The sequence below is a fragment of the Corapipo altera genome, unplaced genomic scaffold (assembly GCF_003945725.1).
Source record: "Corapipo altera isolate COAL_440 unplaced genomic scaffold, ASM394572v1 61286, whole genome shotgun sequence".
Lineage (NCBI taxonomy): Eukaryota > Metazoa > Chordata > Aves > Passeriformes > Pipridae > Corapipo > Corapipo altera.
Window position 1 is genome coordinate 1,721,738 of NW_020884907.1, and position 13,556 is coordinate 1,735,293.

Here is a 13,556-nt window from a genome sequence, read left to right on the forward strand (position 1 = left end):
ACAACTCTGGTAAAGCTATAAAAGTGCCAAGTGACAACTCTGGTAAAGCTATAAAAGTGCCAAGTGACAACTCTGGTAAAGCTATAAAAGTGCCAAGTGAAAAGTGCATCCTTGCTCAGAACACTGTTGGACTTTAAAGAAACGAGAATATGGTGCATTGCAAAGGCTAAATCTGGATGGCATATCTGGATGGCATATCAGTCACTATAAGGAAGAGAAAAGACTCCAACAACCACTTTCCACAGCTGAAATGGAAAATAAAAACAACAAAAAAAAATTCATAAATGAGAGACAACCAAAAAAACAGGTGGACGAAGCCAAATCACCCTGATAATTCAGCCTCAGGGTAGTCAGGAAAAAAACCAAACACCTAAGACATTCTAGGCATACAGTTTCAAGAAGAGAAGGAGGTTTGAGCAGTGCACCTGAAATCACAGGAAAGCTTGTTTCTTTTAAAAAGAGAAACTCAGACTGAGGAAAAAACAAAAGAATAAGAAAAAAAAACAGGGTAACTGCAAAGAATCTGACTGAAGACCACATTAGTCACAGGAGGTTAAGACAAGCTCTGCAGTACTTTTACATCATAAACAATGCTAAGATATGTCAGAGTTGGCTCTTCTCAAAAGGAGATAGCACTGCAGGTGAAATTCACCTATGCCAATATCAGATGTAAGCCTCAGAAACTACATGAAAAATCACTGGATTTGCTGTACTTAAACCAACTTTTATTTGGGTATATGGATAACAGTCTTCAGCTCTCACCTAATTTTCTAACCCCCACAGAGTGAAAAGTAAACTTCCTTTTTTTAGGTTTTTGCTTTGTGTTTTGTTTATAAAAATCAACGGCAATTCTTGTAAAGCAACCCCTGGTATTTTTAGTATTCTTTATGATTAAATTGGGAAGGTTTGATCAATGTTGAAACATCTTTGGCTTTCCTTATAATACACTACCATCTCCAAGGCAAATTTGTACTTGGTGTAACTACAGAAAAGCCAATCAAAGGTACTGGAGTTGCTTTAATTAACAAGATTATTCTCTGCTGCAGTTCTTGTCTCTGGTTGTGTTTCTATTAGCCTATAGTTGTCTATAGTCAAAACTATGTGGCCAGTCATATTCTTTTTCCTTTTTTTTAATGCCAGATCAAAATGCATGCTAACCAAGACAGCTGAGGCACAAAATAAGCGGCCTAAAAAGGTCTCTACTCATTAATCTGAACACAACATAATAAGAAATGAATAAATACCTTTGAAATTTAGCCCAACAGAAACAAGTAACATTGAAGTCACAAAATTTTTAATTCACCAACAGTTCTGGCATCACTCATTACTACTAATACAGGCTAAAGAAAGAGCCTGCATGAAAAACTACTGCACATACAGTAACTGCTACATGCAGACCAAAATTTAACAATGTTAGCTTTATATTCATAACTCTAACCAAGAGAAGACACAGAATTTACTGTACAACCAACAATCATTTAAAGCAACATTAATAAAAGTATGTTAAGACTATAAGAGGCACTGAACTTCAAAACTAATGCTTGGTAATTTTTCCACTTAGCTTCTCTTCTTAAAATGTGGTACACGTTATCTATATCCTGTTCATCAATTTCAAACAAGTTACATCTTAATCTTTTTTACTGCATCCAAGCTGGCTAAGAATGTATAAATCAAGTATCAAAAAAGAATACAGTCATGGGAACAGAGCCCTTCTTGCCATTCGCATTTGCTATGGGGCTGACAAAGCCCCAGAGAAGGGTCAGACATCTGATCTACACCAAGGTCTCTCTTACTTTCTCAACTGTCTATATACCTATGCTAATGAAAATGGATACATATTTACATCTCTACCCTTAGATATTAACTTATTTATATAAAAATCACCCAACAACAGGAATAAACACTTATTTTACATTCACAGTAAGATGAGAAATCTTTGCCAAATACTTCTAGTTATTTTTTTGAAAAAATTCAACCTATAGGTGAAAAGGCCCATAACTATTTTATCAGGCTTATCTGTGTTGAAAGCAGCTTACATAAGCCTCATTCCAGTTAAGGAAATTCTGTCCCCAAGTCTGGATGACACTTTGGAAAATTACTGGGCTTACAGAAGGGTACAACAGAACTGCAAGTGTACTGTATTTTTTGAAAAGGAATAAATGAAAAAGTTACAAGAAATAAAATTCATTTCCATTGGCCAAAAATCTATCAAGATAAATCATTTCAGATTCCTTCAGCTACGCTGCAAAACACAGAACAATTTAGCCAACTTCGCTGTTAACAGCAACAGTTGAAGATAACCCTTTTAAAATAATTCCTCTCCCCATTGTTTTCCTGCTAGGCATTCCCCTCTTCCCTAGCTTCTGAATGGAGTTGTGTCACTCCCAAAGCTACCACCATCACTGAAGGGCTCAGCCATGGCCAGTGGTGGATCCCTCCTGCAGCATTCATGCATGGTAAAGGAGTTGGTTGGTGATGTTTGTAAGGCCAATTTAGACTATGTCCAGGTAACAAGAGAGGTTGCTGAAGTGTGAAACAAAGCAAATGTCACTCCTGTCTTCAAGAAGATCCAGGAAACTACAGGTTCAGTCAACCTCACATCAGTCCCTGGAAAGGTAGTGAAGAAAATCCCCATTGAAACCATTTCCCAGTACATGGGAGAAAAAAGGGTATTGACAGTAGTCAGATGGATCTACTACAATGAGATGACTGCCTTGGGGGCTGAGGGGAAATCAGTGGATGTTGTTTACCTCAGCTGCAGTAATCCTTCTGACAGTGTCAGCCTCCCATAACATCCTCCTAGACAAGCTGATCAAGTACCACTTAGATAAATTGGCAGGGAGGAGAACTAATACAACAGCTGGTTGCTTCAGGTAGGACCAGAGGGACAAAGTCCAGTTGGAGGCAAGCTGCTAGTGGAGTATTCCAGGCATTGATATTGGGGTGAACACTACTTAACCCCTTCATTACTGACCTGGATGATGGGACAGAGTGCACCCTTAGCAGGATCACAGCCAACAGAGTAGCGAGTACATGGCTGTGCTGCCATCAGAGGTGCAACCGATGATAAATGAACCCTTCAAGAAAAGGTGGTTCAGGAAACAATGTAGGAAAATCACCAGTGTTATCATAAAGGAAACTGGACTTATTTCAATACAAAGGGGACTGGAAGAGGGACTTTGCTTTAGATAAACTGCTCTATGGGTCAACTGTTTGTCCAAATGGTCTCCCTTAAGAAAATCCATAGAGATTATTATCTCCCTGATCCAGCCAGACTAGCATGGAGAAAGTATTTATGTGGCTCAGCACAGTACAAAAGCTGAGCAAATGCCAAATGAGCTCTGAAAAGAGCAATGAGTTCAAGCTGGGTTCAACCCATGCACTCCTTTCCAGTAATTTAAGAAGCACAGTGATAGCTAGCATATAGATACCAGTAATCACATTTCTATGATGATTCAATATCCTCTGTAGACTGCAACTGCCATATTGTAACTCTATTATGATTTTAGTATACTGCTAAATTAAAATTCATGTAACAGCAGATATCTTCTATTAAACTTTCAATCTTTCCCCATTGGAACATCCAGAAGAACCTTACCAGGGAATATTGGCATTTGGCAAGACAGACCTTGACAGGGTGAAAGGAATTTCATGAAATTTTAGCAAAGTCCTGCATAGGAGGAAGAACAACCTCAGGCACCAATACACTCTATGGAACCACTTAATACCAAATTATGAGACAGAGTCACTCCCTCCTGAAATCCTGCAAGATTCCTTCCAGTGACACAGTGAACCCACCTCTCCCAGTGAAGGAAAATAATTACTGGCACAACCTTGGTTTTAGTTGCTGATAAATTAAGACATGAATTGTTTCATCTGTTCCACCTCATCCTTTCTGTCTCCTGATGATGCACAAATTTAGCTCCTTCTAAACTCTGCTCCTTCTAAACACCTTATTTATCCACGTAAAACATGGAGGTTTGATATGCAGATTCTCAGATACAGGCAATTGTAAACCCATTCTATGCATTTAACTACACTGGAAATGAGTAAATTCAGAAAAAATATTCCTCTGATTTAGCAGTCTTTAAAAGGGCTAATAACATTTTTAAAAAATTGCATTTGATACACCACTTAAGAACGTGGAACAATAAAACTCAATCAACTGATGCATGTCACTTAATCTTGTGCAATTTTTTTCCTTTTTTTCAATGCAAACAGAATAGGAAATGCATGAAACCTTTTAGAAAACTATCCTACAGAACTAAAAGTCACCTCTTACAAGTCAAAGACCCACAGGAAAATATAGTTTCAGTTACATAAGAAGTTTATTTATTTATTGATTACTAATCAATACTTTCAGGGACTGAAAAACTGCAATAAACTTAGAGCAGTGAAAATAAATGCCTTTAAAGTTCATTTCTAAGAACATAAAAGAAATCAAAGACTATGAATCTATTTTCTTGCAACAGGCACTGCTAATGCATGCTAATTAATATTTATAATTCACATTTGCACCTAAATACCATAGCAGTGTGCTATAAAGCAACTGCATATATTTATTGTGTTGAAAAAAGCCCACATTGCTTCTTCAGACTCAATCTTTATATGATTTAACAGAATTATTAACAAATATGTGACACTTATGTAAGAACGTTACATTTTTCCTCAAAGTATGAAGCAGCACTCTGTCATCTTATGTCATTATCAATTTACCAATGCTATCAAGAGCCCTCAGACAGTACCCAGATTCAGCAGAATATCTGTAATACTTTAGATATAGGCAAAGGAAACATTTGTATTAAAGGATTAAAGTTATTCCTTCTCTTCCCCTCCCCTTAAAATACAAATACAGTACAGCAGCATATATCATAGAGACCCTGAGAACACACCAATTTTTACTATCCTAACTTTACAACATAACTCAGTCCTGCAAACAGAGAGGACTGTTTCCAGTGGGGATCTGTGATGGTATACAGGAGACCTAGGAATCCTCAGAGATCATAAATTATATTCAGTTTAAAATCTTAATTTCTCCTGAAAACATTTCCCAGAAGTTCTCCTACTACGATAAAATTCTGCATATGCACAATCAAGATCTGTGGCAAGAAACCATTAAGGCTCTTGTTTAAGGCTCTTGTACTACCAAAAGGTTCTTTCCTTAACTGCACACAATGTATCTAGAAAACAGTGAAATCTGACCCACAGAAGCACACTGTTTCAAAATGTTATATTGCTCTCAGCGTCACACCACAAAATCAAATTGTTGTCCTACATTACTTCAGTTGTGGGGCTTGCCTCATTTTGGTTTTCAAGTTAACAGCAACTAGGAAACTATATTAAGTGTATTCTCCTATTTAAATGTTTGGATGTGGGCCTTTAACTTCTGAAAGCACATAGTCAGCTATGAAAGCCTTAAGAAGTTATCAATTCAAAGTTTATCACCACCGACCTTTTGGTTTTGGCAGACAGAGTATGTATTAAATTGTATCCTCAAGAATAAAACAGCATAAAGTCAACTGCATATACTTCACTTGCATCAGCTGTTTGCCATCTCAAACACCAACTACAAGCAGGGTAATTTTACACTTTTTTTTTTTTTTTTAAACTGGCACTTACACACAAACACCTACAAAATGTAAAATCTCATTATCTTATTTCACTCAAATTCTCCACCATAAGCTATTTCAAATAGTTGTATTTTCTCCACAACCATCACAGGCAATAGAGTCTCAAATACTTAATAGTTAGAAACATTCTGTTCCTTCAGGACACTGAAGTCACTCATATTATCCAAAATGAAAACTTATCTACTATACTCCCACATTTCTATTGACATTTTGACTGCTAAAGTACTTGGTTAAAATATTGTCAATTGGGTGTCTTGCCATATTTTTAAAAAAGTCAGAACCCGAAGTCAGTCCCCATGAGGAACCACCATAAAGAGAACCCATTCTTCCATGCTTTTGTATTGAATTCGGATCATCACAACAACTAAGTCACATTTATTAAGGTGCTAACAGTAAAAATCTACAGTTTAGGAAACGAGTGAGTCAGATAAACATACCTGGCCCCAACCAACAGGATAACATTTCTTCCCATGATGTACCCTAAGTCACAGCCTTACTCTACTCAGCACTTCTGCACTTCTACTCCAAGTCATGCCACAGAATGTCATGCTCATTGAAAAGCATAATTTAGTCATATTCTCGAGGAAGAGAATGGAGAAGATACACTGCAAAAATACACTGTGTGCACAATTTACTTGTGCGTATCACCTCCACCAAAACTTCAATTAAAAAATGCCACTTTCTTTTTTTCTTAAAAAGTAAGCAACTCTGTTGTCTTTTCATCCTCCTTGGTTTTTCTGCCCCTACATTTCCTTCAGTGTCTGTGCTCATTGTACCCATGCTCTTCACAACAGGTGTAATTCATTCACAGCTCTTCAGAAAGCCAACTACTACATGATATTGAGGAGCTGAGTAAATACTTTCCATCGGATTTACCATGAAAGTCTATTCTAGAAACCATTTCTGAAGGTGACTGACCAGGGAATCTGTCCAAAATTGAAGGAACTAGGGTAGAGGTAGTGAAACACAATGACAAAAAAAACTCAACAGTAATGAACAAACAGTACACTATTGGCATTTTGAAAGAGCTCGAGGTTAAACACCTCCGTAAGGAATGATAGTGGGTTAACTCTCATTCAGTGGTTTCTTGACGTGTCAGGACTAGAAATGGCAAGCAGAAAACAACTAAAAATAAAAATCTTCAACAAATAAAACTGTTTGTGTGAACAGAAGCTACAATTAAAAATATGGTTAGTGGACCCTTACAAAAACTAGAAGAATTGGCATGGCTTTTGCAAAAGGAAATCCTGCTTTTCAAAACTATTTAAGATCTTTGAAAGAGTCAATAAATACAGCGGTGAGGGTGCTGTAGTTGTCAAAATCAACTTTGGCTTTCCAAAATACTTCTCAAAGTCCCTTACCAAAAGGTTACAAGGAAGCTAAGCAGCCATAGCATGAGGAATGGTCCTATAAGCAGAAGAACATTAGCCAAGGTATAAATCTGGCTGGCTCACTCATATCTTATACACTATGTGGAGAAGAGGAAGGTAGAAATCATAAGAAAAATAACCCAAAAGGTAATTCCCCCCCGCTCTGGGGTTTGTAGGCCTGGGGTGTCTTCCTGCCAGCCTGATGTTGCTGACACAAGAACTTTACATGGGGGGACTGGAGAAATTCACACAAAAAAAGAAACCAAAAAACCCCTATGTCTACTGCGGCATACAAATACACACACCACATCCAGTTCGAGAAGTTATTTGAGCTACAAATCACTGGAGAAAAAAAAGGGCAGCAAAAAGCAACTGTCCTGCATCTGTTCTTTGGGCTTCAACTACTGCCTATGACTACTTTTTTCAACAGTGTACACTTAAAAATATTATGACTTGCATGGTACATATTTTTTTTATGGTAACTTATATACAGGAATCTTAAAAATAAGCTTCTGAACTCTGACACTTTAGCAAAATTACATACATGCCTTTCTACTTGTTTCACCAATTAACAAAAACAGAGGAAATCAGTGTAGGTGCTGGGAATCTTTTCCTTTGGCTGTTATGCACAGTGAAGGAACATCTGACATCCTGCCACTCACTCTAATAAAAGGACATATGTACAAAGATATAAAATCAGATTACGAGATATTTCCATAACACCAGAAATGACTGCCTGCTTTAGAAATATGCCCGAATTCACAACAAGTTGTATTAACCCCTCCATGCCCCGGTGCTTGAATGGATTTCAAAATTAGCTGTAAAGCTGTTAGATAAGGTTAGTTTCTCGTTTTCTTTTCACAAAGCACCAAGGACTGCCCAGCCCTACTAAAGTCTCTGCGTGGCACTGGGGTGACGCACCTTCCCCCTCCCACCTCACCTTTTGCTCTTCAGCTGTGTTCGTATAGAGAAAAGGCGTAGCACTCCCTGCCGAGCCTCTATATATTCCCTGCCACACTCCGTCATTCCTCTCCATAACAAAGTTACTTCATGTCATAATTTTGTTACACACGAGGTGCGCACATGCTCTCAGGACACGATGCCTTCAGGACAAGAGGCAATGCGCAGAAACTGATGCACAGGAAGTTCCACCTGAACATGAGAAAGAACTTCTTTGCTCTCCACTGGAACAGACTGCCCAGAGAAGCTGTGGAGTCTCCCTCAATGGGGATGTCCAAGGGCCATCTGGACACAATCCCGTGCCACGTGCTCTGGGATGACCCTGCTGGAGCGGGGAGGTGGGACCACATGCCCTCCGTGGTGCCCCCCAGCCCGGCCCATCTGTGACTGTGCGATGCCACACGCGCTGCTGGGCGGGCGGGCCCCCGCTGACACCGACCCGCCCGGTGCGGGTGTCCCCGGGGGCGGCTCCGGCCCCGCCGCGACACCGACCCGCGCCCACCCCGGGGCCTCGGCGCGGCCCCAAGCCCCCGTCACCTGCAGCGCCCGCACTCGGGCCGCCTCTCGCAGCGCTCCACCGGCAGCTCCCAAAGCCCCTCGCAGCCCTCGCCCTCCTCCTCTCCCGGGGCCGGGGCCGGGTCCCCCCCGCCGCTCCCCTCCATTGCCGGCCCGCCCGAGCCGCGCGGCCGCCGCCCGCCAGGGGGCTCCAGGCGGGCGCCAGAGGGAGGGGGGCGCGCGCCGCCCGCGCTCACGTATTGGGAGGCGGCACCGCCCCTTCCCGGGGCTCGCCCAATGGGGGCGCCCGGAGCGCCGTCCAATGGGGAGGCTCCGAGGGGAGCCGCGCCATGCCCGGAGCGGCCGGCAGGGGGCGCTGTGGGCGCGTGGAGAGCCTTCCCGGAAACCGCCGGGAATGAGGAAGGCGGACCTGAGATCCGCTGCCGCTGCTCTCACCACTGCCCTCACCTGCACGGGTATTGCTGCCGAGAGAGAGCGAGATATCAGCCAAGGGCTGGAACCCCCAGCGCCCCACCGAGCGCGGATGACGAGCTTCTGGTGCTGGTGCCCTTGGAGGTGGAGATTGAAATTCTAGTAGCGTTTTTTTATTAAAAAACCCACGAACTTGTGGTCGTTAAGTGCTTATCTGACCGTTTTAATTGGTATTTTGTTCCAAGTGGTGCAGAGTAGGGGTTTGAGAGTTCCCATGCCCGTGGATCCTTTTACCCTCCCTTGGACTCTAGGACAGTTCCTGCAATACATGCATAAATGTAAGTTTATACTGTGATAGTTAAGGTAGATCTGTTAATAAGGTGCTGATATTGGAGTCTGTTATACAGTACAATAAAATTCAACTTCAAAGTCATTGCTGTTTACATTAGAAATCTACTGAAATACAGTAACCAGTAAATCTCCACAGGACAGATTCTCTCCTGAAATTAATAACTGCAGATGATGGCCAGTTGTGTTGTTTCTTGTTTTCTGTTCTGCATCCAAAATAAACTGTATTGCATTTACGTACTTACAATCTTCAGAGCCACTTGATGCAATTCAGGCCTCCTGGTATTAGACATATGCACAATATTAATGTGTTTTTGCTTTTAGGTTGTGTATTTTCGTACCATAGTTTTGTATTTGTAGCTCAAGCTACAAATAAATGCATTTGCTTGTATAGGCATTAAAATGCATTTTACTCACCAGGTAAAAAAAAAAGTAAAAATCAGAGACCAGTGATTCTGAAGCTAGCTGTATATTTACATACTGTAAATTTTAAAATAAATAAATAAATAAGGAGGTAAGGAAAAGGAAAGTTACTTACTGCTAGAATTATAGGCCACCTAATTTAGAACAGGGAGACTAGTGTAGGAGTGGGAGAGCTGAAAGTTTCTTATTAAGCTGAAAGCCTTATCACAAGGTGAATTGTTATAACTTACAAGGAGTTTATTTAGGCTGATTATTAGAAGTAACACAGCTGTAGTGGATATGAGAAGGAGTATTGGTGCCTTAGTGCAGAGTCACTTTTCTACTTCCAGCTTACTGAGAAGAGTCCCCATGGTACTGACAGTAGCCTGGAAATGCCTTCATAGCTTTCCACAAGTGTCTTCAAAGACTGAGTTTTTATCTGGTCTGGTAAGAATAATCAGCTTCAGTGATCAGTTCAGAAGAAAGTAAACCACTGTAAACAGTTCTGATCTGACCACACAGAAGAGAAAATTGATCTGCAGATAGATGCCTAAAATACATGTAACAATAACACGGCCTGAAGTAATTTTCTTGTCAAGGGAATGGGTAAATGTAGCAGGGAATACTTGGAGGCTCAAAAGAGAGAGTGCTTTTCTCTATGTGCATACATCCGAAGTACAAAATTAATCAGCTTAACCTGAAGGAAACTGGAAGCATGAGATCAGGTTAGGATAGACTGACCATGCCTAAAAGCTGGGCTTGAGAGTAGAGGGTTCCTGTTACTTGAATATTGCTGGTTTGGACTACCAACAACAGCAGAAAGCATTAAAAACCAGCTCAACTCTAGATTTTTTTTTTTTTCTCTTTATGAACAGAACTAGTGTTTGCTATGTGTCTGGTTCCAAAGCTTAACAGACCAGCAGCTTCTCACACTACAGGCCAACAAACTATAGATCTGGCACTAAATACTCATTTTAAAAAATTGGAAGCATTATTTTTAGGCCAGAAGTCTTGTTTAAACAACTGAAGGAGTTTAAGAGGAGAAATGCCTGAATATTGAAGTTTGAGGCAAAAAGTAAAATAAATTTTATGGTAGATCTTCATAATCTTTTGCAGGCTAATAGATATGTATGTCCACACTATCTTTTTAATGCATGATTACCTTGAGTATTTGATGTGCATAGTTGAATCAAAATTAACACCTCCACCATTATATTAGAAAACTGAGGAATTCACAGCATCTCTTTGGACCAGTGTTTGCAATTTGTAAATTTACAGATCTAAATGATGGGCTATCTGGGAGCTTCTTACTTGCATTTAATACATTTGATGTACTGAACTGTTTGTTCCCTTTTTCAGATCATGAATGGTCACATGTTTAGTGACTAGCTGTAGACTCACTCTGGTATGGAAAGTCCATTAAATTTTATGGAAAGTACCATTCCTCTGTACGTCCAGCCTCTTCTGTGTCCCTAGATAAACTATTTCTCTTTTATTCTAGGGTTTAATATTTATTTTATTCTAGGATTAGAATTCTTGCTGTTACAAGTCACCAAAAAGCCACTCCTCCCCTGCCAAGAAGTTCAAACTTATTATACATTTATTTTAAGAGATGGGAAGAAGCTGCCAGGATGGCAGTTCTCAAAGAAGCATATTCAAATGGCAGTTTCTCAGCAGCTTTAGCCAGTTTAATTCCAAGTGCCATGTTTCTACTGCCTGGATTGACCCACAGTTTCAAATACTGACATAAGTAATTTGAAATCCTGAGGAATAATTTTTTTTTCTTTTTTTTTTTTTTTTACCCCAAAGCTATGCCCTCGTAGAGAATTGCAGCTTTCATTGCAGCTCACAAATGTTGAATTTGGGCTGTTTGTGGTTCCTGTCCATATCCATACTTGTCCATACATTCCAGTGATGGATCCAGAAGCCATCAGTTAAGCTGGAGGGACTGCCTGACCGGGCTTACTGCACAGTCACTGGTGTCAGCATGAGGTGTAGTCTGTGTAAGAGGACTCAAAGCTGGGAGCTTGGAAGACATAATGAGCTAAGCTGCTGTCTCAGAGCACCACAGGTGAGCCTGGAGAACTGACTAGGACTGAGAACTGTGAGTCAAGTGGAACAAGGCTGGAGACAGGTGAGCTTGGAAATGCTCATACAAAGGCTGTAATGAGGAAGAAGGATGTTTTTGTTGTGTGATTCTGCCTCATTGCCTCACAACAGAAGACAGTCAGACATCTTGCTATTTGTACAGCAGAATGGGATTAACAAAGCCCCTTCTTAGCTGTCAGTGTGTGTGAACAGAAGGCCATGTGCAGATATGAAGCCATATATTAAATAAGGTCAGTTGAGAGTAATGTTGGTAAACACCACTACAGCTGGGAATACAGCTCTGTGCAGGTGAAGTCTGGAGGTGCCTGATCACAAAACCAGGAACTGTTGAATTTTGGAGAAGAGTTTGCTTTCTGTTTCACCCAAGCATGCACTGACCTGATTTGTCATAACACTTGTCTCCCAAGACAGTCCTTTTTGAGGGAAAAAGAATGGTTTAGTGAGACACAGTAGCTGGCCAGAATAATTAACTCCAACCTTCCACCAAGGACTTGCTGGAGCTGCTGTATTTTTCCACACGCTCAGAGATGCTGTGAGTTCTAAGGGCAAAAACTGTCTGTGACTGTCTCTATTCTAGAAGGTGCTCTATTATAACTGATTTACAACAAAAAACATGGCTGTAAAACATTTAGCCATCCAGTACTGAAATCGACTGCATAGTAAGAATCATGTAATAATGATGTACATTGCATAATGTTGTCTCCTATAATCTGTTGAACCCATGGGTTTCAGACTTTACCAATTCTATTTAAAGTCTTTGGATTCGTCTGTCGCTCATGATAACTCACTGCTTTATAAATACTGATAGCAAGTGACTTGAAAAACGCAGAGTTCACTTCAGATACTTTAGTCACTACTGGGGTGTTGGAAATGTCCTTTACATGAACTAAAGAAACAGCAGCAGCAACAGAAACATCTGGTTTGTCACTTAATCTTCATCTGCATTTTTTTTCTGTTAACCTAAGAACTAAAATTTGTGCAATTGTGTCCAAAATGCAGAAGTGATTCTGCCTTTATTCTGTCTGATGAAAATTCTTCTGCAGAGCTGACTGTTGTGCTCTTCTACACATTTGCCAAAAAAGAGATACTTTCCATAACATTGTTTCCTTCTCAGAATCACAGGATTTGGGCAATAATAATGTTCGTCCGCTGAAACTCTTTTTTTTTTTCCCCACAGCCTAGAGATACCCTGTAAGAAAGCACTATTAGGAACTATTTTCATGTGAGGAAGTAGCATAAAGTAACATTCCATTCCAACCATCTCATTCTATCTCCTGTATATATACTTTTATTTTTGGCATAACTACACACATGAGTTACAGTGAAATAATAAGGGTGTGACATTTCAAGGTAACTACTACATCACAAAACTATTGGTTTGCATATTTTCACATACTGTTAATACCAGGAAGTGTTCTTCCTCTTTCTCCCTTTCACTTTGGGATAATTACCAGCAATTTTAGAAAAAATAATAGTGTAGACAGTGATACATATTGAGAGTAGAGCCTTATTTCTTTACTCAGTTTTACAAAAGTGAAACCTTTTTGTGAATCTGCATTGGAACTAATTTCAACTAAGTTATATTAGGGTACTTACATTGTAATATTTTTCTTCTGAGAAGTACCAGGGTAGGACAAATATCAGTACAGACTGGAACTTATTTTTGAACTCTCACCCAGCTTAGTCTAAGTGGCTTAGATTAGCCTCACTTTCAAGAGAGAAACCATGAGGAGTCTGAATATTGGTCTGCAACTGCACACTTGTGCAGTTATCATTCATCACTTGCAAATACATTTTACCTCACACAGAT

At 40.1% G+C, this 13,556-nt stretch overlaps 1 protein-coding gene across 2 annotated transcripts in view; it reads right to left on the minus strand.

Annotated features, from left to right (window-relative positions):
* The window catches only part of DTWD2 (DTW domain containing 2), a 79,119-nt gene extending 70,956 nt beyond the window's left edge, over positions 1–8,163 (minus strand). Inside the window, exon 1 of one of the 2 annotated variants that reach the window (XM_027652541.1) lies at positions 7,941–8,163. In XM_027652541.1, coding sequence (XP_027508342.1) covers positions 7,941–8,026 — 86 coding nt within the window. In that variant the 5' untranslated portion in view covers positions 8,027–8,163. Of the gene's footprint in view, positions 1–2,750; positions 2,858–7,940 lie in introns of those variants that run through there. The other variant, XM_027652542.1, reaches the window with a different exon arrangement.
* Between the last annotated feature and the right edge of the window lie 5,393 nt (positions 8,164–13,556).